General features: G+C 44.4%; 1 protein-coding gene across 1 annotated transcript in view; it reads right to left on the bottom strand.

The window, feature by feature from the left end:
* Positions 1 to 24796, bottom strand: part of LOC147899981 (uncharacterized) — a 125677-nt gene extending 100881 nt beyond the window's left edge. The window contains exons 1-4 of the mRNA XM_087377158.1: positions 24740 to 24796; positions 24189 to 24317; positions 11073 to 11252; positions 10288 to 10342 (exon numbers count right to left, since the gene is read on the bottom strand). Coding sequence (XP_087233284.1) covers positions 10288 to 10342; positions 11073 to 11252; positions 24189 to 24317; positions 24740 to 24796 — 421 coding nt within the window. The remainder of the gene's footprint in view (positions 1 to 10287; positions 10343 to 11072; positions 11253 to 24188; positions 24318 to 24739) is intronic.
* Between the last annotated feature and the right edge of the window lie 533 nt (positions 24797 to 25329).

The following is a 25329-nucleotide window of genomic DNA, read 5'->3' as shown; positions in this document are numbered from 1 at the left end:
CTCCATCTGCTGAGATAATGTGACCAAGAAGTGAATTTCAGCCATGAAAAATTCACTCTTCTTGGCATTTATAACCAGCTTGTGCTTGCGCAGCTCTTCGAAAACTATGGCCAAATGCTTCTCTTGCTTTGCCGCACTCTTAGAATACACAATGATATCATCAAAGAATGTGCCAACATACTCCCGATGATTTCTGAAAATTTTGTCCATCATCATGTTGAATGTGGCAGGAGCATTCGTTAACCCAAAAGGCATCACTAAAAACTCATACAAACCAAAGGTTGTCCTGAAAGTTGTTCTATGCTCATCCCCTGGCCGTATGCGTATCTGATGGTACCCACTTCAAATCAATACGGCTGAATATTGTGGACCCTTCCAATCGATCCAGAATGTCATCTATTCGTGGAATTGGAAATCTATTCTTGATCGTGACCTTGTTCAGAGCCCTATAGTCAATGCACATCTGCCATGACCCATCCTTCTTCTGAACAAGAAGCACTAGAGAGCAACAAGGAGAGGAGCTTGGCTGTATCAGTCCTTTTTCCAACAGCTCCTTCAGTTGGCTCATGATTTCCTCCTGTTTGGCTGCACTAACCACATATGGAGGCTTGTTGGGAGGTGAGCTACTTGGAATCACATCAATACCACAATCTTTCCGGTCTTTCGGGTGGAAATTCTTGTGGCAAAGCATCAGAAAAACAATCCTGAAATTGCAAAAGAAAATCTGTCCTGTTTTTATCCAGCTCTGAAAGGCTGGGATTTCCCTCACTCAAAGAGCCCTCTTTTGCAAAAATCAAGTAAGCTGAAAGATGCTTTTTCATTATATTTGTAATAGCAGAAGCTGATACAACAGGGACTGACTCTCCCTTATGTTTTACATCAAGAACATGGGTCTTGCCTCGATGAGTAAGTGTCAGCTTCTTGTTTCTGGTGTCAAGCACACCTCCAACTTGGTAACACCATGGCATCCCCAACAAAACGTCACAGTCAGGTAATGGCATAATGTAAAACTCTTCTGTGTCCACATAATTCTAAATATGCAGCCGCAACTTCCCGATGATCGGAGTGACAGGAGTGACCAACTCGGGATTAGCCATGTTTGCTTCACACTGAGCTCCCATATCTTTTGCACATATACCCAACTTTGCTACGAGCTCAGATGAAATGAAATTCGCTCGGGCTCTCGGATCAAAGAAAATAAGGCATGATTGATCCCTAATATTTCCCCAAGCCCTATATAACTCCGTTTTCTCCGATTCATGCGTGCCTCCAATAACATCAGGCAATAGACCAGCACTCAGCTTTGGCTTTTCCACCCTTGTGTCATCTTTCTTTTCCTCTTTATGTTCATGCTTTTCCTCTGCAAAAAACTTCCTCTTCCGATGAGGGCATTCATGGCCTTCCTGCTTGCAAATAAAACACTTGTGGGCTTCAAACAGTGCCTGCTTCTCCTCGGGAGACAACCGAGGTTGTGATGAAGGCTGTCCACGCCTCTGACCTATTGACAACTCTGCCGCCTCCTACGTGGAGAGAGTCTCTGACTGCTCACGGTGTGACATCGTGGCTGTAATACAGATGCAATAACCACTTCTCTTCACCCAAAGTTACCAGGGCCCAACTTCTGTAGAAAGAGAGTGTGGTCCCGGCAATGGAACCACTGTAATCGGCCTTCGGAACCCCAAAGGGCGGTAAACCACAACTATCTCTTAACACACCGTCAATTACAGCCACTTAGCTCCCAATTAATCACACCACATCAAATAGCATAAAAGAAAGTACAGGTGAGGCTAGAATGCCCCTGCTCAATGATCACACGGCGACACCGATTGGCCCCAAACACTTGGCACCCCTTGCAGTATTTCTTTATTCTTCTTTAGTGAAAAGTAATAGCAAACTTACAACCAAGACGCACCCTAAACCGTTCCCACTGGCTACCACTATTCACCGGCCCACACTGCATCAACAAACTGGTAAACTGTGCATCCCAACTCCTAGAGCAAGGCATAGGGATCCTCCGACCTCAATAACCTGGTCTCAACCTGGGTTCACCCTTTGTAACTGGGTGATTGCAACAGACCCAGGGAATCCCGTAGAGAATCTCAAAACAGAGAACTAGAAATCAATCCCACAATGAAAACAAAGAGAAACTGGGCCGAAAATCCGGGATTGCGTGCCCACAGCACAGGCTGCAACCAAAAACACGTGCTCCTCACAAGAATAGGTCCCCGAGGTATCCAGAACCCTGCCACAGACCTCAAAACAGAGTTTCACAACCTGAAACCCTAATTTGCAGCAAGGAAAACCAGCCTTGGGCTACGTGTAAGCAACGGACGCCTGCAACAGGGTCTGTACAAGCTGTACGGCCTGTCCGTACAGTCCGTATCCCGCAACTTGGAAAGGGGTCCGTATAGTTTGTATGGACTGTTTGTCAATTCGTACAGCCTATTAAATGCATCGTACAGTAGCAAAACAGCACTAGGATGGGCTCCAGCAAGTCGCAGAAGGTGCTCCCGGGCCTGGACTGTGTGTAACAGGGCTAGAGGGTGAGGAAACTGAGAGAAACAGGCCCTTGATTTGGATGCCATCTGCCCTAAAGGAGGAGAAAAGATGCTAAAAGTGGGGGAAAGATGCTAAAAGTGGAGCTGGTAGGTTGCATGCCTAACACGTGGCACATCAATGCCCCTAACCCCCTATACCAATGAAACGTTGGTTTCCTAGGGGCAACTTTTGACACGTGGCACATTAATGTCCCTAACCCCCTATACCAAGGAAACATTAGTTTCCTAGGGGCAACTTTTTAAAGGCTCTAACCCCACTAACCAATGACAAACATTGGTACTATCTAGGGGCAACCTTTTAATCCTTTTTAACCCCTCTTCCTACATGAAACTTGGGAATCTATCTAGGGGCAAACTTCCTAGCTCCATCACACCCCTCCATGAGGTCAAAGTGATGCCATGCCTTGATTCTAACAGTTAGGTCTAGCCAATGTGTCCAGTTAGATGTTAACACTAGGGGCTTTCAGGAACTCACCGCTCCTCTAGGCCAGTCCCCCATGGCCAAACTGGTTACAAACTTAGTCATAGCTTATTTGCTTACAAAATTCATGTCCCTGTGACATCGGCTGTCCTTTGTTTTGTTTTTTGGTAGAGGCTCCCAAAGGATTTCGCCTTCGCTCCTCTGCTGGTTTTTCCCCCCCTCGATTTCACAGCGCAACGGTCATGTCTCTCTTCTATGGATCGAATCCTGGTAGCGTCCTAAGGGGCTCACATGGCAACATCCTCAACTCGATAAGCCGTCAAGGTTTTTCTTTCTCTCACTTCAGGACCAGGCATTGGTAGGTAAGATAGTTGGCTTTACACCTTCCAAGTGCTAGGTACGTGATTGGTTGCAGGCGAGCTTAACATTGGATGGGGACCATAGCACCAACGCCATGCCCTCGGATCCAGTAGCTTCTTTGCCCGGCCCTCAAACGATTCCAACAGCTTCCGCTCCTGCTATTACTCCGTCCCTCCCCCCGCCCCCCTCCACCTCGACCTCCCCCTCTCCCCCAAGTTGTCGTCACCCTCACCACCCACCCTCCTACTTTCAACCCTCCTTCCCCCCTGATCCTCCTCCCTCAAGAGTGGGGGCAGCGGCTTCTTCCTCCTCTCCTGCCCCCCCCCCCCTTGCCCTTAATCCTAAGCCTCCAGGCAAGAGCACAGGAGAGCTCCTCTTCTCCCCTTAGGTGGTGTCCTCCCCGTCCCAAAGCCCCGGTATCCTGGCTATCTTCAGGACACAGCTTCTTTGCAGAAGAATTCTTTGGGAGACTCCTCTTCTCATATTTCATGCCAGTAGCCCCACCCTGGGCAGCCTTTGTCCAGGGAACACTAGAGGATTGGCTCCTAGAACCACCTGGAGATATAGGAGGCATACCCCCTCGCCCTGGAGGTGACAGTTAGAATCCTACACCCTCACAAAGGGGCTTGATCGAAGTGGGCAGTCCTCACACTCGCCCCTTTTGGGGGTTCAATTTTGTTGTCAACAGGGAAGGAAAGGTGGACCCGGCCTTGTTCAAAAGAATGATACAAGATCAAATTTGTAGCATGATGGAGGAGTGGATGGGTCCTAGGGGGTGGACATTTTGCTTGAACATGGCAACTGGGCTACTTTCCAACTAGGTTCCCCCCTAAGAGACCTAGCATAGGCTATGCCACGAGTGTCATGTGTTTGGGACCGGAGCTACATTATTCACAGGTCATGCATTGGTCTCTATACGACACTCTCACACATCAAAGGTGCGGGTGCCAGAGCAGCACAGATAGATGCAGCAATCCCGAACTTTTGGTGATAGGGGCTGAGCACTACCTCGACTCTGCACTGTTGCTCTGGGCAGTTCTAGCGGATGGGGGTTGCATAGGAGGAGGAGGAGGACAGAGCTCAGACACTCTCACACACCAAAGGTGCGGGTGCCAGAGCGGCAGAGAGAGATGTAGTGATCCCGGACTCTTGGTGGGAGGGGCTGAGCGCACTACCTGGACTCTGCACTGTGGTCTGGGCACAGTTCTTGCGGACGGGGTTGCCCCTCAGGATGCAGTTCCTCACACGCTTTGCCGCTTTCAGCACAGATTCTACAGAGTAGGGGAAGGAGGCCTTCAATTGGGGAGGGAGGCCTACAGATTCTACATTGTAGGGGAGGGAGGCCTTCTATTGGCAGAGACAGAGAGTGAGCAGTGGGACGAGATGACTCTGGATGGTGGGCTCACTTGGCGAAGGATTAGGATTGTGGGCCGCCTGGGCAAGAATTGGACCATCGACCCGGGCACGGTCCTATCAGAGATGTAGGGAGATCCTTGGAGACTCTAGCTTTGGGAGAGGGTCCCCTCAAGGAGATTCAGCGGGATCCGGGAGGGTGGTTTTGGCTTGCTCATGTAGGGCACTCAAATAGGGTAGAGGAGATACCCTTTTTCTCTTACATGACCCGGATAGGACGCCGCTTGCAGTTGGACGCAGCAACATGGACACCCTTGAGGGAGAGGCAGTGGATCAAGTAGGAGGTCCTCAAGGAGATCATCCCCATTTCTGGACACGTCTCTGGTCCAGTCTACGACCACGAAAGATCTCCATCTTTTTCGTGGATGATAGCTCATGGAGGATTGCCCATCAGCCCCTAGTTGGAGCAGATGAGGGTGGATGATAGGTGCCAATGTTGCATAGATGGAGTGACTGAGACGATTCCTCACTGTCTATGGGGATGCTCGGTAGCACTTTGAGTCTGGTCAGCAGCTCTGTGGATAGTAGTAATAGTTGCGCATGGAGAGAGACTTCACATGGGGGGATGGTTGCCTTGGCTCACAGAGGGTATCCTGCCTTTTGGATTCACGGCTGAACAGTGACTAGGATCGAGGCACATGGGGTAGTTCCTTCAAGGTAGGCGTGCCCCGCATCCTCCACAAAGGATAGTGTGTGGGAGACAGTGCTAACATCACCGCATGGCACATTTGGGTCGCCAGCTGCAGCAGTAGGGTGATGGGAGGCCACTATGGCGTCCACTCTAGAGCTATTTGGGAGTGTGGAACTCCTAGGTCTAGAGTGACCGTCGAAAGGCAGAAGTGCTTTTGCCTGACATGGCCCGCAGGCTCCTATGTTTTCACGGACAAAGGTATTCAATGGTTGTATAGCCCGCCACTGTGATTGTTAGCCCATGTTCCAAAGACTCCCTAGGTAATATGCTAGGGGCTCAGGAAACAGGTCGGCCCTACTTAGGCAGCAACCAATTTTTTCCTTTTCTTTCTCCCATGGTCAGCACCTTGTTTTTTGGCTGATTTGTATGCTGGTTATTTCAAGCATTAATGGTCTTATTGTAGCTTATTTTTCATCATAGAAGAGCTTGCTGAGTTGATGGAGAAAGAAGTGTTTAGAAACAATCTCAACATCGCATGTACAATATTGTTAAATATGCTACACTGGTAAAAAGGCAAATAGGATTTCTATACCGTAACCCTAAACCTAAATGATCATGGTTATATATATGTGTATGTGTGTGTGTACGTGCACGAGAGGGAGCTTTGGTGCTGTCAGGTACAATGTAGCTATGGTGATTTCGGCTCTTGCCATCCCTGCTTAGGGTTCACAGGCCTCCTATGAGCCCTTCGCAGCTTTCTTCCTTGCACCCTCTTCATCCCTCGGCTTCTTCTCACAAGCTGTACAGCTCTCTTTTTTGCCATATATATTCCCGTCTTCAGCCGTACTGCCTTGTCTGTAGCCGTACAGTCTGTACGGACCTTTCGTACACTGTCCTGCTTCACGTGGCCTTCCGTCTCTTCCTTTGTGCAAGCTTTCCTTTGTACAGGCTCTCTTTTTCACCATACACATTTCTTGTCATCAGTCCAGACTGTCTCGTTTGCAGCCGTAAAGTTCGTACGGACCTTCCGTACACTATCCTACATCACATGGGCCTTTTGTCTCCTCCTGTTCGCTGTACAGTTTGCTCTTTTTCGCCGTACAGTTTCTTGCCTTCTACCGTACATTCCCGCCTGCAACTGTACAGAGTGTACGAACTTTTTGTACATTGTTTCTGCTTCACGTGGGCACTTTTGTTTTTTTCGTGAGCAGGCTTTCCATACACCTTCTTTGCTGCTGCTTTACTCAGGATTTCCATACACGTTTTCAAGCAAGCCAGGCTCTCCATACAATGGGCTTCCATTTCTTTGTGATGACTGTGTATAAATTTGAGAGAACCTTCCATAAAGACAGAATGGGACAGGCCTCTACATGTCAGGTTACGCATTGTTCAATCAATTCTGGTGGCCTATATTCAGTTCTACTTACCTCTGATAATGTTCAGCAAGGCATAAATTTCATCTTTTATGTCTACTTTACTGGAAACTTTTTGGCATTCTAAACATCGCAAAAATGAGATTACTCTCACTATAGCATCTCTGTTTGCCAAAAATGCACGGGGGGTTGAATATCCTTAACATTCAAGTGCATATTCTTGCCCACAAGGGGAAAATGATGCTGCAGTTCTTGCAAGGTTCTCAGCCTTGGGTTGCTATGATACGCCATCTGCTTTTACAGCTCACCACTCCTGCTTTTGGAAATTGGCAGCCTACACTATGGGCTTTTATTTTTGGTTGTGTTGATGGCAAGATTAAAGGCTGTCCTCTGATCTCTCGTATGTTACTGGATTGGAAGCATATCCTCTCTCACTTGGAATGGCATGGTCGGGATTCATTGCAGGGAAAGTCTCTCTGAGCCGAGAGCATACATTGGTCAAGGGCTTTTGCTCCCCCGTTGGCAGTACAAGAGCCTCAACGCACTTATTTCCTTAGCTTGAAGGGGATCCACTCAGTTGCAGATGTCATTCATGATAATGGGATTCCCCTTGCTTTTCCTTTGGCTGTTGTAAAATTTGTTCTTGGTATGCATTACAGATTCATATGGCAAACTATTACAGGGATGCTTCAGCCTTTTCAGCCCATTCCGCCTTTAGAGCTTCAGGATAGTCTCCAGCATTGGACTATTTCTTCTCCAGGGTCATCTTCTTGCCCCTTGCGGCTGTCACATATTACTGTCTCTTCTTTATATAAGTCGCTTTTTCTACCATGGGTGTCCCACAAGGTGAATCAGCTTTGACGAATGAATCGCACTGCTAAGTGATGGCGGGAAAGATTGAGACAGGGTTGGTTTTCCAAAATTCCACTCCGCCAACAGGTTTTTCTGTGGCGAGTTTTATTAGGAGTTCTTCCATCCGGGCAACTTTTGGCACGCAGGAATATCGCTCCGGCTATTTGTCACAGATGTTTGGCTCCATGGGAGTCTATGCCTCATCTTCTTTCGCATTGCTCCCATACTCGTGATTTTCTGGGATTTCTTGGGCAGCGTTTGAGAACCAGATTTCCGAATGCTATTTTTGGAAAATCTTTCTAGCTTTTTGGGATTCACCCACCTAGATAGGAATTTGATTTATTTCACTTGGGCTCGCTATTGGGAACTTTGGATTCTCTAGAAGGACAGAAATCATAGAGTCTTTGGTGATCCAACTTTTTCACTTTTCTCTTTTTTCAGACGCTCTTTGCAGCAATCCTTTTATGATTGTCTGCAAACTCAGTACATAGACTATGATGTATACTTGTCATTTCTTGAAATCTTCTCTTGATGTATTTGGGCACTCCCCCCCCCCCTTTTTGCGATAGTGCCTCTGTAATATAATGCAAAAGATTTTTCACCAAAAAGTGTGTGTGTGTGTCTGAATGTGTGTGTTCATTCATTCATTTATTTACATTTATATTTATATTTATATATCTATATATTTATTCATTCGTTTCAACTAATACTAATGTACAATTAGTGTGTGCCCCTAGCTATGCCCGCTCTCCTCCATCTCCACTGTCTCCTCTCCTACCTCCTACTTTGTCATGGTATTAGAGATTAGGTTGCCCTTCGTTGAGTCTTCCTCTTCCTCCTATTGTTGCAGATCTCCACTTGTAGATCCAGTTCTCCCCTAACTTTTGGTTCAGAAAGCTCTTTGATCGCAGTTTCTGGTAGAAAGTTTTGTTATTTTGAAGCTCAGCTTCTATCTGTGTGAGAGAGAGGCATATTTGTTTGTTTGTTTGAGAGAGAGAGAGAGACTCCTCTTGGAGCTTCCATTAGGGAGTGACACATGCCACCATAGTCCCCCAAGCTCTTTTTAGAATATCATTGTAAAAGCTTTTAAGCCTTTGTAGGCCTCAATGGGGCCCTAGATGCCTTGGCTGCCCATAGATGCCTCCAGCCCAGCAACAACACCATTAGCAAAATGTGCAGCTGCTAACTCCTTGAGCCCTCCAGCTACATTTTGTGGTCCTCTGCACAGCCCCCGTCTGGCAGCTCTACAACCACCTTTGCATCTGAGGCTACTCAATACTTTTTTTGCTCTGTCCCACCACATTTAGCAGTGGCTAAGCTGCAGAGCTGCCCCTAGTTACACAGCTCCCTACTCACAAGTTATACTGCTCCTACCTCCTACTCGAGACTAGAACCACAGACTATACAAATACGATATGCAAACAGCAAGTAGTAGCGCAGACCCATAGGATGCTAGACCAAACACACAGCACACAATGAACAGACATGATGAAATGACCAAACAATGACCAACAATTTGACAATAGAGCGATCGGATCGCAAGCAAATGGCAGACAGCACAGACAAACACATACGATAGCACACAAAGCATTGCAACTAGCCGTACACATGCTGTGCTGCTCAAAACTACGATACCACATCGCTAGCACTGGACGCAACAGCTCTCCCCGCCATGTCACCTTTGTGCATAGCATCTGTTTGCAATGAGAGTGTGGCATGTCACCACTCTTAGCCTAGTCTTTTGTAAGCTACAGTCTACTCCAGTCTGCCTTCTGTCCTGCAGTCTGACACCTACAGAGCTCTAACAATCCTAGTCTGACCTTGTATAGTCTAAAAGTCCACTGCTGATCCAGTATGACATTTGACAATTCACTCACAATTTTCAGTCCAGTCAACTAACACAGGTTAGGCATCTCCTCTTTCAACTGTCACCTCGTTGCCTCAGCAAGCATCTTCATCCTTAAAGAACTAGGCATGATGCTTGTCCTGCCATTTAAAACCAAGTCATGAAAGTTTCTGCCTCATCATATCTTATCAAACATCCCATCGCCACTAGCAGCACCATCTGAAATTAAGGCATAAGATGTTTTATCTCATTGTGCCTATGGCACTCTTTTAAGTACAACACAGAGCAATCTCTTCTATCATTGCCCACCTCATCGCTTCTCAAAGCCTCGTGTAAAGAACTTCTCTCATGCGTTGATCTCTTCCATAGGCTGGTTCTAATATACCTTCATTTCAATCACAATTAAATCACTCCTCAGTTCCATCACCATAACTTGCTCCTCCTATCCAAAATTTTGCTGTCTCCCCAGTCTCTTTGTTCACCCTCTCCCTTCATGACCTCAAGCGTGCCCAACGTCTCCATGAAAGTGAAATGGCATTAAATAATTAACATTGCGGGTGCTGCATATGCAAGATGCAAGCAGGCCGAAGAGCAAATCCATAAAGCCTGCACATTTATTGCACACCCAAAACTGTCTATCCATCATATCCCCACACAAAATCCACACCACCTGATCCCCTTCTCTTTGGCTCTCTATAGTATTCCTAATCTTACAGAATCTCCCATCTTCCTCTGGACTCCATGGTGAAGCAGGGTTACATATTTACACGTTTAAACACCATTTTGCATATATAAAAATTTAACGTTCACCGGTCTCGAGTATAGAAAATTACCTAGCAAGAAATCTCGTGTTTCTGCAGCACTTTTCAACCTTTGCACCCATTCATCCTGTATACTTTTAAATCAATCATAGTTTGATTAGAGGGTGTTTTTTAATTTTCCTAATCAACTCAATTTTAAGAAAAAGACAAGCCATTAAAAATACAGGGCCGAGGGTGGCAAGAGAAGGCATAGTAGGGTGGGCAAGTACAAACATCATACACACCATACAGGTGCCATCGTACAGCAATATGGATGGAGAGGCTGAGGTGAGGCAAGGGGCAAACCGCTGCCAGAGATTTTCACAATTGATCAACTCTGCAATTCTACGTCTTGGAATCTTCCGTTGCAAAGATCATTATGATGCACTGCTTTTCACTCATTACTACTTAATCTTGTCTCAGCCTTAACAAAGATTCATTACACAGCTTGCCTAGACTCTAGAATCATGAGAATTCTCCAAACAAACCTTCTTTAGATGATATAGACACTTCGAAGAGACATTCCATTCACAAATGTGATCACATAGCAAAATTTTGTAGGACATTAGAACAGGTAATGCAGCACATCAACAGTTCGAGAAGCTCGACAAGATCCGTCATGATGTAGCAGTTTGCTCAAAAGGCTGAAAAATGTTACGAAAATGGAGTACGACCTCGTACTCAAGGAAAGACTCTTTCTTCTAGCCATGAGCTAGTTGCCTAGGAAAAAGCTAAATCGAGTATACCAGCTGTCTATGCACACAATTTTGGTAAAACCTTGTCTTTTGTTTGTAGTGCCAAAAAGACTGAAAACCTACCAGCGCTTGATGAGAAGGTGCTGCAAGAACGTAAGTATCACGCTTTGAATAACCAACATATTGCCTACCAAGGCAAATACAGAACGCATATCTTCTTGATGCATCTTGTGCCGCCTCATTTTTCATTTCCACTGTACTTCCATCAAGAGGAACAACACCTAGAGGATTCTTTGATTGCACCTACAAGCAAGCGTAGTAAAGAAACAAATGAGCCCACGTGAAATAAGCTTATTGTTGTGGCATGAAAATTACTTGGTATGATTTTAACATGTCTCTCAGCAGAAATATATTCACATGTGCAGCATCTCTCTCTCTCTCTCTCTCTCTCTCTTCACAGCTGGGAAGATGCCCCAGAATCCATGGTTTGATGATGATTTCCAAGAGATGAGATCTCACCTCACATGGGAGCAGGCTTTGGGACACTTGACGAGGTTTGAGGCATAGCGGATCTCACGATGTAAGAGGCGGCCGTTCCTCTCACAAAGGATGGATGAGGTACTTGTGAAAACGTGATCCCACCTTTGCATGTGGGATCCTATCTGAGGGGAAGCCACTTATTCCCATCACAGACCCAGGTGAGTGGCACACATATGCGACATCTCTCTATGACGTCTTGGTTTAGGCACCACCCGATATGTCCTCCCTTCCCAGGCCCACCACATGCATTTTGTTCATCACACAGAATGTGCGAGCTGCATTACACCGGCTCCACAAGCCCAATATGCTGTCCAAAGCATGCAAGATTGCATGTAGTTGCATGCACGCTTCAGACTATCCATAATTATTGTTGGTAGTCATGTTGTGGGGGCGAGCTAGCGTCTTGGGGCAAAAATCAGATTGCCAAGTGGCAGAATTGGCCAATAGTAGGAGAAGGTGCACATACTAGGCCAAACTAGTTGGCCAACAGTAGTAGGAGAATGTGCACATACTAGTTCAGCCCAGTCTCTATATTGGGCAGCAACAACAATTTGATTGGCCATACTAGGGGCTCCTTAGCTCTCTATAAAAGAGTCCCCTTGGGAGAGGCATTCATCAGTCAAGCAAAGAACGATTGTGGACAACTTGTGTGTAGATCACCACATAGGTGAAGAGCAATAGTGAAGCCTATAAGCATAGATAGTAGTAGGGCTCTCTTGAGTAGCTACTGAAGCTTGACAAGAGGCACGAGGCAGTCAGAGGAGATCCTCTACAAAGGGTGTAACATACGAGGCTTGTGGTGGTGCTATATCTCAACAGAGTTCGTTACAAGTGTTGGTACACTTTTGGAGCCCTTTTTGTATTGATTTCTATATCTATTTATGAGATCTATTGGTCTGTACATCTAGAAGTTCTCTCTCATGAAATTGCAAGTGTTTTCTATCTTATTGTGTATGCACATGGTTTGAACTGAGATACAATGCGTGTTATGCTGAGGCATATCTTTTGCAGTACATGTCATGTGTTCACAATTGGTCATGCAAGTACATTGGTGCATCTACATGTTGTTGTACCTTTGCTATGCTATAGACAAGTGTACGTCTGCTTTTCAACATTTAGGTAGATTGGTTAGATCTTTTGACTATGATGTGGGTTTGGGTGCAAACATGAGCCAATCAACGTAGTGGGCCATGTGGAGAAATGCTTTTATGCTACTAGATGGTACATCGAACCCGTCTAGAGAAATTCCCCCTTGATATATGGAGTGTTTGGCTTCTTCGTCTTCCATTTTTGCAAAGAAAAAAACCTTCTATGAGTGTTTGACTTCTTGGAGGTGTTCCCATTAAATTTTTACAATGGGACCCATGTGAATGGAGTGAGTTGATGTAAGCAATCACTCAAAAAGCCTTCCATTCTTTGACTTTATTGTCCGTAATGCCAAGAAATTTCAGATTAGTGACATCACTCCAAACTTGCAGTACTCTTTTTGGGCAAGGCTTTGGAAATCCCTTAAAAACAGAAAAGTCGCTCTATTTTTCTAGTTTTTCATTTATGGACAGATTGCAGTAAATGGAGAAGCACTTTTGAAGCTACCCCCTCTTGCCCTCAGTGCTGGCTGTACTTGAGTCTATTGAGCATTGCCTCTTGTTGGAGGATTAGTGGGAGAAGAGAAGAGTGCACATGAGATGACTAACTGTACACGATGTGTATTCCAAAGAAAGTGAAATATATACATGAAACTTCAAATATATGACTAGCTATACACTACATTGTATTAGTAAAATTGCATTCCAAAGAGAGTGAAATATATACATGAACCCCATAAGGTTAGGGTTAGGATTTGTCCTTGATTTTTCTGAAAATTGCATGACGGCAACAAAAATAAAGATCAGAAAATATACCAAGTGCAAAAAAGTGCAGAAGAAGAGTATGTACAAAGTTGTACAACTTAACCGTAAAAGTAGTGAAATTTGTCGAGTGAGAGTGGTTTGGTGAAGATGTCTACAACTTATCCTTGTGTCGTGACATGAACAAGGTAACAATCTCACCAGTAAGTACTTTCTCAAGGATGGATGGATATGTGCTTCCATACGCTTTGTTCGGGCATGGAACATTGGATTCTTTGCCAACAATTGAATATTGCTCAATATTATCGGAATGAAGAGTGATAGAATCACCTAATAGAATAGGAAATTTTGAGAGTAGCCTCTTGAACCATACTGCTTCATGGTAGCATTGGTAGATTCCTGGTAGGGTAACCTTTTGAGAGTTACCTTCTAAACCATAGTGCTGCACATGCAAAATTGGTAGATCCCTTGTATTCTACTTCAATAGAAGATAATGCTATAGTTGGCTGCTCTTTGCTTTGCCATGACAAGGCATGGCAAAGTAGCTACCGCTAGTACACCTTTGGTCATCCACATTACAGAGGACCATGATCTAGTGGGACTCTGGACCTTTTTTGTATTATGTCCGGTTATGGACAGAAATATGTTTTGTTGGTTCTATATTTCTGAGGCACGGTCTATTTACGAGTCTGCACACATGTATGTTTAAGTACACAAGTAAAGAAGTTTTGGATTCTATAGTTAAACACTTCCGCATGTAATTCCTGGGACGCTCTATCAGTCTTCCGTTGCGGGAACTCAGATATGACAGATTCATAGACTTAGACCAAAGTTGACAGATCCATAGACTAAGACCACATTGGCTTCACTAATGCAGATTGGGCTAGTACTATTGATGGCCACCTCCCTCATTTGTCATGTGGTCCTTGAGGCAGGCTTGTTGTAGCTCCAATATGCTCCCTGTTGGACTCTTGGTGAGTGAGTTATAAGGCCCCAAAGTCCCCTTTATATAGGTGAAGTCCCCCTCCTCGTAAACTGCCCCAGTAGGGGTATATTGGCCGACCTAGCAGCCTCTCCACTGGCTGACCTAGATGTCGGCCTTGTTGGTTGCCTTTATCAGCCCTGTAGCCAGGCTTTGCTGGCCCTACCTGTCCACATGGCAGGCAGCCAGTGGACAAAGCACATCCAGCCAAGGCCTGTTTCCAGCTCTTCTTCAGGTCCAAAGAGCCTCCATATCAGGCATAACCTTGCTGTCTCTTTTCTGCATCTGTTCTGATTGTTTCTGGCCCCTGGAGCATCTCCAAATGGATCTATATAGCCAGTTGATGCCAGCACCATGTCACCGCCTGTTGCTAATGTGTCTTGCCACATAGGCCTGTTGTTGCAGCCATCCAAACCTGTGCACACCTGCTCCAAACTAGGCCATCCTGCCATGTATTCCTTCCACCTTGTTACAGTTCACATTGCTGGCTCCGTACTGCCAGGTAAGTACTTCTCTGTGCTGCCCACATGGCAGCCTGTTTGTTGTCCATGTGGCAGCCCCATATTTCTTTGTTTTCTTGCTGTAAGGTGCTGCCCATGAGGCAGCCCTCTCTTCAGACTTTTCCCATTGGGTATGCTGCCCACATGACAACCGAAGTGTTGCTCATGTGGCAACCCTAACCCTAACTCCAACTCCCCCATGCTCTTCTCATATGGGGGCTTACAATGGGGAAGGTGACTTCTCCAACACCCCCTCTCACCGACACATCTAGTCCCGATCTTGACTCATCCATGAAGTTGCTCCATTGGCTTCCACTGAAACCCTATGCAATAATCCGATGTCGATCTCGATTCCTAGCTTTTCATCCATTGGCTCCTACTCCGCCAAGTCTGATTCCGCATAAGCACACCACCCTGGTACACAGGTCCATCCTTGGTAGCACCTGATGGAACCACCACCTTCAGCCACATTTCCGCCTTTGAACTCGAGCAATCCAGGTACCAGCATCTCCAACTGTTCCCCTCATGATGGGTGACCAGCCTGAGGTCCCCCATGCACCATGCTCTCAGGGTCTGTTTCAACATGTCCTCCATCTAGCAAGGTCTACAACCAAATAACAATTCTTGTACACCTATCTGAATCCGAGCCACCCTCCTTCTTGCAAGGACACAATCCTTCAAACATCGAAGTAGATTCTCCCGAGCAATAAATCAAGATCGTCGTTCAGCAACGCTCTTGCCTTCAAGCTCCACTTCCTGTGAACTTCCGATTAGGCTCTTATACCATGTTAGAAATGAGCCTATACAGGGGGTATCCTACAGTGGAAGACTGATAGAGCATCCCAAGAATTACATGCAGAAGTGTTTAACTACGGAATCCAAAACTTCTTTACTTATGTGTACTCAAACATACATGTGTGTAGACTAGTAAATGGACAGTGCTCTAGAGATATAGAACGAACAAAATATCTTTCCTTCCATAACCGGACACAATACAAAAGAGGTCCAGAGTCCCACCAAACCGTGGTCCTCTCTCTCTACCAAAAGTTTTCCTACTATCTCCATGGCAGTTCTAGACCCTCGAGGCCGCATGCTCCTTCCTGAGCTTCTCATCACCTGTGCTGACAGACACACTTCAAGCTATTCTTCTAGACAGCTACCTATGAGGCGGTGAATGCCTAGAAGACTTGATGTCCTTACTGCCCTAATTTGCAGCCAAAGTGGAGGCCCAAGCTTCTCCTATTCCCTGTACCTTGATCTTTGTACCTTGTTGTCCTGGATGATAGCCAAGGGTGCAACCCTGTCCAGAGCTTTGCCTACAGGTCCTTGGCACCTTCCTTGATCTTCTTGAAGCCCTTTTGGTTGGCTATGTACTGCTCCAATCTGCTCCCTGGAAGTTGCACACTGGATCTTCTGACTCCAGTCTCCTTGCTGCCTTGGAGGACAGCCAAGAGTCTTCATTCTCATGAGCTCTTTGTCCACTGCTGATCATCGCCTCCCTTGTCCATCATCTGGTCCTTGATGACAAGCTTGCTACATCACCAATCTGCTCCCTATTTGGACTCCTAGTGAGTGAGTGATGAGGCCTTTGGCACCTCTTTATATAGTTGAAGGCCCCCTCCTTGTAAACTGACCTAGTAGGGGTACACTTTCTGACCCAGCAGCCCCTCCACTGGCCGACCAGTAGCCCTAACAAGCCGACTTGGAGGTTGGCCAGGTTGGTTGCTTTTATCAGCCCTATAGCCAGGCTTTGCTGGCCCTGTGTATCCACATGGCAGGCAGCCAGTGGACCAGGCACCTCTAACCTCTGTTAGGCCTCTCTCCAGCCGTTCTTTAGGTCCAAAGATCCTCCATGTCAGGCGTAACCCTGCTGCCTCTTGAAGGTGCATGGTGGAGAGGGAGAGAGAGAGAGAGGGTAGGCTAGGGAGAGAGATAATGACGCCAATGGTCAATGTAGCAGTAGCTCTCTTCAAGTAGGTCGTTTCTTCAAAAACGGGCTCCTAATGAGGTCGTTTTTAGGGCAACCAGCAGTAGAAACATCTCCACAATAGTAAGCAACTATTTCCTTCACGAAAACACTCCCAAAACAACAAAAACGACCTGTTTTTGAGAAAAAAACGGGCTGTTTTTTAGCAAAAAACGAGCTATCTTTTTCCTCTACGAAGACGCCCACTAATGTTCACAAAAATGGTAATCAAGTTGTTCCTTTTCACATGAATAGTAAACCAAGCTCCATAGCTTCCGAAGGTGAGGCTAAAATAGGGGAAGAGAACAAGATGGGGAGAAAGGAGTGGAAGGGAGCTCAATCTTGGAGGAGAGGATGGCTTCCATTTGTGGGCTTCCCTCATCCTCTAAATTGAGCATGGAGAAGGGAAAGGTAGGAAAGGAGGCTCTAATACCACATGAAGGTGCATGGTGGAGGGGGAGAGAGATAACGATACTCAAAGAGAGGCATAATGAAATGGAAACGATATAGCACGAGCAATGAACAAAATGAAAGTACTCACATGTAGACCAAAGAGCTTATGGCTTGATACTTGATTAATTTGACACTAGACAAGTACAACTCTTATATAGAGCGCACACACACATATGAACACCAATGCATATGGGATAACTCCCAATGTGTGACACGTGGCATCCATGGGACATACTAGACTAGAACTCACACTAGAACACACCAAACTATATCATCTTGACTCCATTTCCTAACACCTCTGTTTCGTATCTGTTCTGACTGTTTTCGGTCCCTAGAGCATCTCCAAACAGTTGAGGCAGTCGATAGAGTTAGCCCAAAAAAGCGAGCGACAATTTGTTGAAGCGATAGGAAAATCAAGCAAGCAAAGGAAGAATCTAAGACATAACTTCTTGAAGTAGAAAGCTATGTGTCACATTTCTTTAAATTGAGTAGTCCAAATTTAAGAACTATTTTAACATGACTCCATTTAGGTTTGGCAATTATCCCGAGGGGTCACTCATGAACCTGTAACATAGTTGGCCGAAAAGACTGTTTTCTCGCTCCCTATCATGGGAAACCTTACTTTAAGTTTAGTGCAACAAATTGGCCAAAAAATCATATTCTGATGCACGCAATTTTTTTAGATGGTGCAAAAAGGTATGATATTCATCTAAATCATGCCTTGTCTTTGATTTGATACATAACAATATGCCATTTGGATTTGACAATCAAAAGATGCAGGGATGTTGAAAACTCATCTTTTGGGCCAAAAAAACTAAATTTTGACAACTTGCTCCTTGTTTTGGCCCAAAAGATGACATTTTCACATCCCTGTATCTTTTGATTTAGAAGTCCAAATGGGGTCATGTTACATATCAAATCAAATGGAAAGGCGTGATTTAGATGATTATCATGCCTATTTGCACCTTCTAGTAAAATTTCATGCACCAAAATATGAATTTTGTGGTTAATTTGTTACATTGGTTGGATTAGTGGGATGTAATAGTGAATCATTGGGGAGGTGTTTTTGTAGTAGCAAAGAAACATGGGTTTTGTTCCAAGAGTGAACAAAATTTAAAAAGTTAAGCATTTACATATGCATGGAATCTAGACTAATCCATTCAAGGAGTCCTTGGAAACAACCCACTTGTGTGGAAGGTCGTATTGGTGATCTCAATTACTATGGTGAAAAAAGAGAACTTGATTGCAATAGAGTTTGTCTTTGATACTAACTTTTTTTTTTTTTGTAATTCCAGGGCAGTATATTTATATTCTCATAAATTTACAAGATGGGAAGTCTCCAAAATGGAGAGTATCCCAGAGATCACAAACATAAAAAGAAAAGCTCTATGCAAGAAGCATGTATATCACCCTCATGGCAGGCATCATATAAGGATTGCCGCACTGAGGCTCGGAAAGATTCATATGACCTATGAATCTGCCGACCCATGTATGCCCAATTATGCTCACTCCAGATTGTCCAAAGAGCCCAATATCTCACCCATGAGAGAAATAGTGAGTATTGAGACAAAGACCGCATAAATCTGCTAAATAACCAAAAATGTTTCCCAAATCTGTGACTCGGGAAACGGAGCCGAAGATGATCTGAAATTCTCCCAAGGAAGTTCCTAGAACCCGGGCAGTGCCAAAGCAAATGAGGGACAGTCTCTGAAGGAGCTTGACATCGTAAACATGTGGATGGTGCAATGTGATGTTTGGCAAGTGTGATTCCCACTGACAATGTGCCCGTCATGCATCTCCAAAGAAAAAGTCTTTGTTTCAAAGGCATTTTACACTTCCATAATATGCGGAGATTCTTTCGCCACCATGAGAGGGGCTTCCTGATATGCCACAGAGTATAAGCATATTGCTGAATCCATGGAGCTGGCTGAAGAAGCCTGTAGGCTTTGATGGAGGTCAAAGCAGGCAGAGGAACAGGATGAAAGCATGTAGCAGAGGGTTGCAATTGCCAATCCATAAGCCTGTCTGTGCCAGCCACAGGAGGAACAGGTAGAAAAGGATGTAGCAAATCAGCAATTTTCTTCCATATCGACCTATGATGCATTCCCAATGCATAGGAAGCAGTGGCCTGAGGAAAAGATAAGACATAGCCCCGATCATCTACCACATCATTGATGTATCTAATTCCCAATTTCATGAGATTATATGCCCGAATTGGTTCCTGTAAAGCAAGTGGAATGTCAAAGATGGCACTCCAATGAATACTTTCTTTTCTCATTGAATTTGTCCCCGAGCGATTATCGGGAGCCCATTTGACCTTAGAAAGTACCTGTTTCCAATCAAGTATCAGAGCAGTAGAGAAAGGACAGCCAGGTATCTTCCCTACAAATCTCCCAATGACAACCTCCCAAGGATCAGTAGTCCAATGGCCATAAGCAGATGTCCTCATGTTGACACACATGGATGTTATCATACAAGTCCATGGCTGTTGTTGACGGAAGAAAGTGTGGAGCATAGTAACCTTCCGTGCTAGTACATGATATCTTATATTGAGAACATTAAGTCCACCATGCATCCTTGGAGAGCACACCATTTCCATCTTCATCAGTCTCAATGCTTTGACAGCAGTTTTTGTCCTTCATAACAGCTCCATAGCTTGAGACATAAAGGCTGAAATATCTCTGGAGGACCAATGTAGCAAAGGCAAAAAGAACTGAACATAGGACATTACAATAGACTGTACTATTTTGAGCCTGACATGAAGTGGCCAAGTAGAGATTTTCCAATATTCCACTTTATGTTGAAGTCTTTGGAAGATCCATTTTAACTGTTGCTTCCTGGTGATATGCCATCCTATAGGATATCCCAAATGCCTGACGACATCTTTGGAATGGACTACCTGACCTGGCCAAAGAATAGAATGCCAGTCACATTGTTTCATGGGGATTAATTTAGATTTGTCAAAATTAACTGCTGATCCATACAATGATAGTGTGGTCATAAGCATGTGAACTTCCCGAGGAGAGTTCTGTGGCATAAAGAAGGAATCATCAGCATATGCTTGTGCCAAAAAAGATGCAGCCCCAGGTATTTTAAGACCAGTCATCTGTCTTGTGTTTGTAAGATGATCAAGATACATCAAGAGGGGATGGGTCGCAATGGCATAGAAGAGAGCACTAAGAGGGCAGCCCTGTCTAACTGATCTAGCCAATGTCCATGACCGAGATAGATGACCAACTTTCTTATGGGTGATGTGAAATTAGTGTTAGTGGCCTTTTAAAAAAAAACATACCAACTTTCTTATGGGTGATGTGAAATTAGTGTTAGTGGCTTTAAAGTTATATGCATATTTAACCTTCTAGAATTGAGAAAACATATGGACTTCTGAATAAATTATATGTTTTTTCTACTCAAATAGGGGATTTATAAATCTTTACTGTTTGTATTGCTCGCTTTTTGCTAATCCTCCAAACGGGTCTGTATAGCTTGCTAATGTCAACAGCATGTCACCGCATGTTGCTGACGTGTCTTGCCACATAGGCAAGACATGTAGGGATGCTGTTCCATCCATCCAAACTGTGCATACCTACTGCAAACTCAGCCGTTCTGCCACGTGTTCCTTCCAGCCTGCTACAGTCCACCTTGCCAGCTCCATATTGCTAGGTAAGTACTTCTTTGTGCTGCCCACATGGCAGCCTATTTGCTGTGGCTTACACATGGGGAGGTGACTTCTCTAACAAAGAGTTAAGAAGTCTTCTAGCTGCATCTAAATGAGCCTTCTTGGGATTGTGCGTATACTGACTCAAGACCCCAACTCAGTATGAGATGTGTGGCCTCGTAATGATCAAATATAGCAAGCTTTCAATAAATCATCTATACTGCTGAGGATCTATTCTTGGTGATCTGTCGTAAGCTGAAAGCTTAATGCTGGATTCCAAGGAAGTAACCATGTCCCCCTCTGAGCCGAAGAACCATGGTGTTGATTGTGGTAACCTGAAGAGGATAGAGACTGTCTGCCATGGCTATGAGAAGTGTTTCCTTTGGCTTGATTGTCGAATCTACTGATTTTTCTGCCTCTGCCTCTATGTAATCTTCTTCCTCACTTTAAATCACTGTTTGCACCTCTTCACATGTGTTCCAGCATACGCATATTTGACATGATTTCAAATAATTTCAATTGGAGGCATTGCATTTCTAGTGACCATTGCAGTCACAAACTAATCATAAATCTTTTCCTAGACTGTTGAGAGCAATCTAGACTCTTAACCAATTGAAGTTAATTGATCACCGATGTCTTTCAATCTGACCAGGTAGTTTGGTCCTATCTCAATCTGCAACTTTGATGCATTGTTCAGCTGATCCTCCAGTAGAATGATCCTAGACATATTGTTTGCATTGAAACAGCTCTCAAGAACTTTCCTTGCATTCGTGGTACATGTTTGACCTTTCAGAATGGGTATCATAGCTTTGAAAATGATGACATTTAATGCTAACCATGTTTTCTCATCACAATCTGTCTGTTGCTTTGCAATTTCTTGAAGCTGATCAGGATTGAGTGGACTAGTGGGAGTTGTTGGAGGCTTAGTTGAAAGTTCCCTTCTCTTGCTCTGTGACAATGTTCCACAACTTCTTTAATTGGAAAATATCCACCGTTTTGAATTTCCAACTGCCATGAGTATTGTCATCAAGCTTGCTGCTCTGATCTAGAAAGATTTTTTTAACATTGCACCTATGCTTTGTCCTAAGGGTTAGGTATTGTGCCTGTCTCGCTACCGCTTGCGCATCATTGCTGAGTCCGTTGCTGTGTTAGCTCGTCGCTTGTGGTCACTTGTCTTTTGTTGTAGTAGATGCTGTAGACTTTGGTTGCAGTGCTGCTATCACTGATTGCTCTGTTGTTGCTTGTTGCATATGTTGGCATGCTAATGCTCTGCTTAATTGTTTGTTACTTGCCCTGCTGTGGGTATTGTGTTGAGTGGTGTGTTGCTTGCCTTACGTTGCATATTGCGCCTGTCTCGCTACCGCTTGCGCATCATTGCCGAGTCCGTTGCTGTGTTAGCTCGTCGCTTGTGGTCACTTGTCTTTTGTTGTAGTAGATGCTGTAGACTTTGGTTGCAGTGCTGCTATCAGTGATTGCTCTGTTGTTGCTTGTTGCATATGTTGGCATGCTAATGCTCTGCTTAATTGTTTGTTACTTGCCTTGCTGTGGGTATCATGTTGAGTGGTGTGTTGCTTGCCCTACCTTGCATTGCTGCTGCTTGTCACTTGTGCTTGCTTTCAGACTATTCTTACCCGAGTCTCTCAGTGGACTGATGTGGCATTTTCAGCCACAATCCTGGTTCTTTCAGGATTTGCTTCACCACTGCTTTTTCATGCTATGCATGATGTATGTGCATCTTGAGTGCTTTGCTCTGTCTCTTTCATACGTTATAGAAGTCTTTTTCACCGGAATTGCAGGCCAACCCTATTGACTGGGAAGAGATGGCATTCGAAGGTGTGCTCTTCCTCACGAGATTCCCAAAATAATTGAGGAAGCTCGGGCAGGCATGTTTCAACTGAACCCATTGCAGAGAAAATCATGAGAGGCAGCTTTTGGTGGAAAAGAATCTTCAAGGATTGATTTCTATGTGCATGCCCAAGGGATGGACAGAAGCCATCATGGAGAGATTTCTTGCCCTTGCAAAGGTTCAGTATCATCCCTCCCTTTGTCCCTTCCTCCTTCCGATGGGAGCTGGACTTCATTAGACCAGTAAAACCCCCAACTAGAAAGAGCAAAATAATATATGCTTGTGGCCACAAATTACAGCACTAAGTGGGCTGTAGTGTGCCTTCGTGCAAAGTGGGATGGAGGGAAAGAAATTGTGAGTTAATTGTTTTTAGTTCCCTGTTCTTTGATTTATGATTAATGGATTTATTTGTGTTTGAGTCACCAAAAGTATTGTGACTAATGGTTTTATTTCTTTGAAGTTTGGTGATAGCAAGTTTCTATGGAGGGGTCTTGAAAGACCTAGTGGAAGAAAGTGTTTGCATGGAAAGAAGATGAGGTGTCTGTAAGTGCTCGGTTTGCTAAGCTTGTACATAGCTAAGTCCTATGCTTGATAAAGAGATGGCGATGCACAGTCACCAACAGGAAGGAATAGGAACCGGTTGGAGCCTTGTTAATGCATAACCATAGCCTTGATATTTGCTCGAGGCATCGCCAGGGCTTGCAGGGGAGGATGGAAGTTGCAGCACTTGCTCTTTAGCCCTGTCTTGCAGTTCGTGGGCAACATCTCAATGGATCGTGGGCCTCAGTCGTACTATCCTGCACTCAGAGGGAGAGCTTTTAACTCCTAAGATTGGCTCTGAGCAGAGGCTTGAGACCTACCTTCAGTGCATACCCACAACTGCCATAGCAATCTCCAAAGACCTAACACACCTGTTTCTCCCTTTTGATCATCTTCTTGCTACAGTTAAGATATTGATTGCTTATTCTCTAGAAGTTCCTATGTACTTTGCATAGCACTAGTTATTGTATGTGCCACTTTAGTAAGCAATTTAGTTGCTCAGATGAACATATATCTTCATACATGTAGGCAACAGCTCGAAGAAAGAGGAGGCTCTCAGCCTGATAACAATTTGGGATGCAAGACCTCTGGGAGCAGCTAGGCGGCTGAGGGTTGGTGGGCACTCTCTCCCATGTTGTGACAGTCGACATTAGGAAGATTTAATACAGCCATGAGCAGAACCAGTACAATGCATGTTTATAGGTATAAGAGTCATCAGGCTTTGTTGAGAAACAATAACTGTTTCAGCATGAGTTGTCTAACCCAAAACCTCAGCTTAGACAACTAGCGTCAAAAAACAATGCTGCTATAGTTGATAGAAGGAATGACTTTGTCCTGCTTTTAAAGGAATATAGCTCCACTCTGGAAGGAATTCCTACAAACTGTTGGATTTTTGGAAATATTGTACCTTGAAATCATTTTCGAAGTAGAAAAGGTAAGATCCCTGAAGAACAAAAAAGCGTTTTTTCCAGGATTTGAATTTTCCTCCTCTCTTCTCAAGCCATCCAACCAGATCTGGCTCACTCCACATAGCAGCCTGCTGGCATAATTGAATATAAACAGTCAGAGATTGATGCAATAGAAAAGACATCCTACTTACCCTCCTTTAGTCGAATTTGTTTATCTCATGTGTCGAGGTCAATGCCGATAGAGAGAACCATATTGCCCTTTTGAGTGCTAGAAAGAAGAAATTTTGTCCACTATCAGATCATCAGAAAATTTGTGCCAGGACAAGTTTCACAATTTAACATGTGCACAGTGGTATTGTTTCAGCATTAGAACTTCATGCAGCTTCCACACGGCGAGGTATGGAAAGTGACTGTAAGAGATTGATGAAGTATATTTCGGATATGACGTTCCTCTGAGAATAAAATGTTTATAGTATTGCTCTGTCCTATTGATTTAACTTGCTGGCTGCCACAATTGTCCTGTCATTGCAGAGAAGTAGGACATGTTGACCTGATTCCGAATCATGGGTTTCACAGCATCGATGACTCCTTTCATCTTAGCCTTCATCGTTACAAACTGCTGTGTCAACGTCGCCTTTAATTTCCTTCACGTAATTCTTTTACAACCAGACTCTTTCCGTGCCTAATCATTTCTTTGCGTGAACATACTGGGTGATCATATTGACTCGGATCGTCTTCTCTTCTTCTCCAAAGAGCCGTTCCGGCAAATCCGATTTGAATTTTTCCATCAAGAACACGCCTTCCCTTAATGACTATTGCTTACACATTATGGACTCCTAATCAATATGTTAAGTTTTACCTACAATATAAGTCGATTTCTCGTTGGCATGCCAAAGGCAAAGCCTGCCATTATTATGTGAATTGCTAAGGGCCTTACATGAATGTCCTTGTTAATTTTCATAATTCCTATGCGCATAGGTCCAATATACATACATACATACATACATACATACATATATATATACACATACATACATACATACATATATACATTATATGTATATATATATAATTCCTTTCCTCGTGAAATATAATTAGTTTTCTCAAGTTAACTTGAAATAGAGAGTGAAATATGGCCAC

This window comes from Dipteris shenzhenensis, chromosome 7, assembly GCF_047967505.1.
Source record: "Dipteris shenzhenensis isolate YYH24624 ecotype China chromosome 7, Dip_SZ_1.0, whole genome shotgun sequence".
Taxonomy (NCBI): Eukaryota; Viridiplantae; Streptophyta; class Polypodiopsida; order Gleicheniales; family Dipteridaceae; genus Dipteris; species Dipteris shenzhenensis.
Note: the sequence above shows the minus strand (reverse complement) of the source record. Positions and strands in the feature narration are given on the sequence as shown.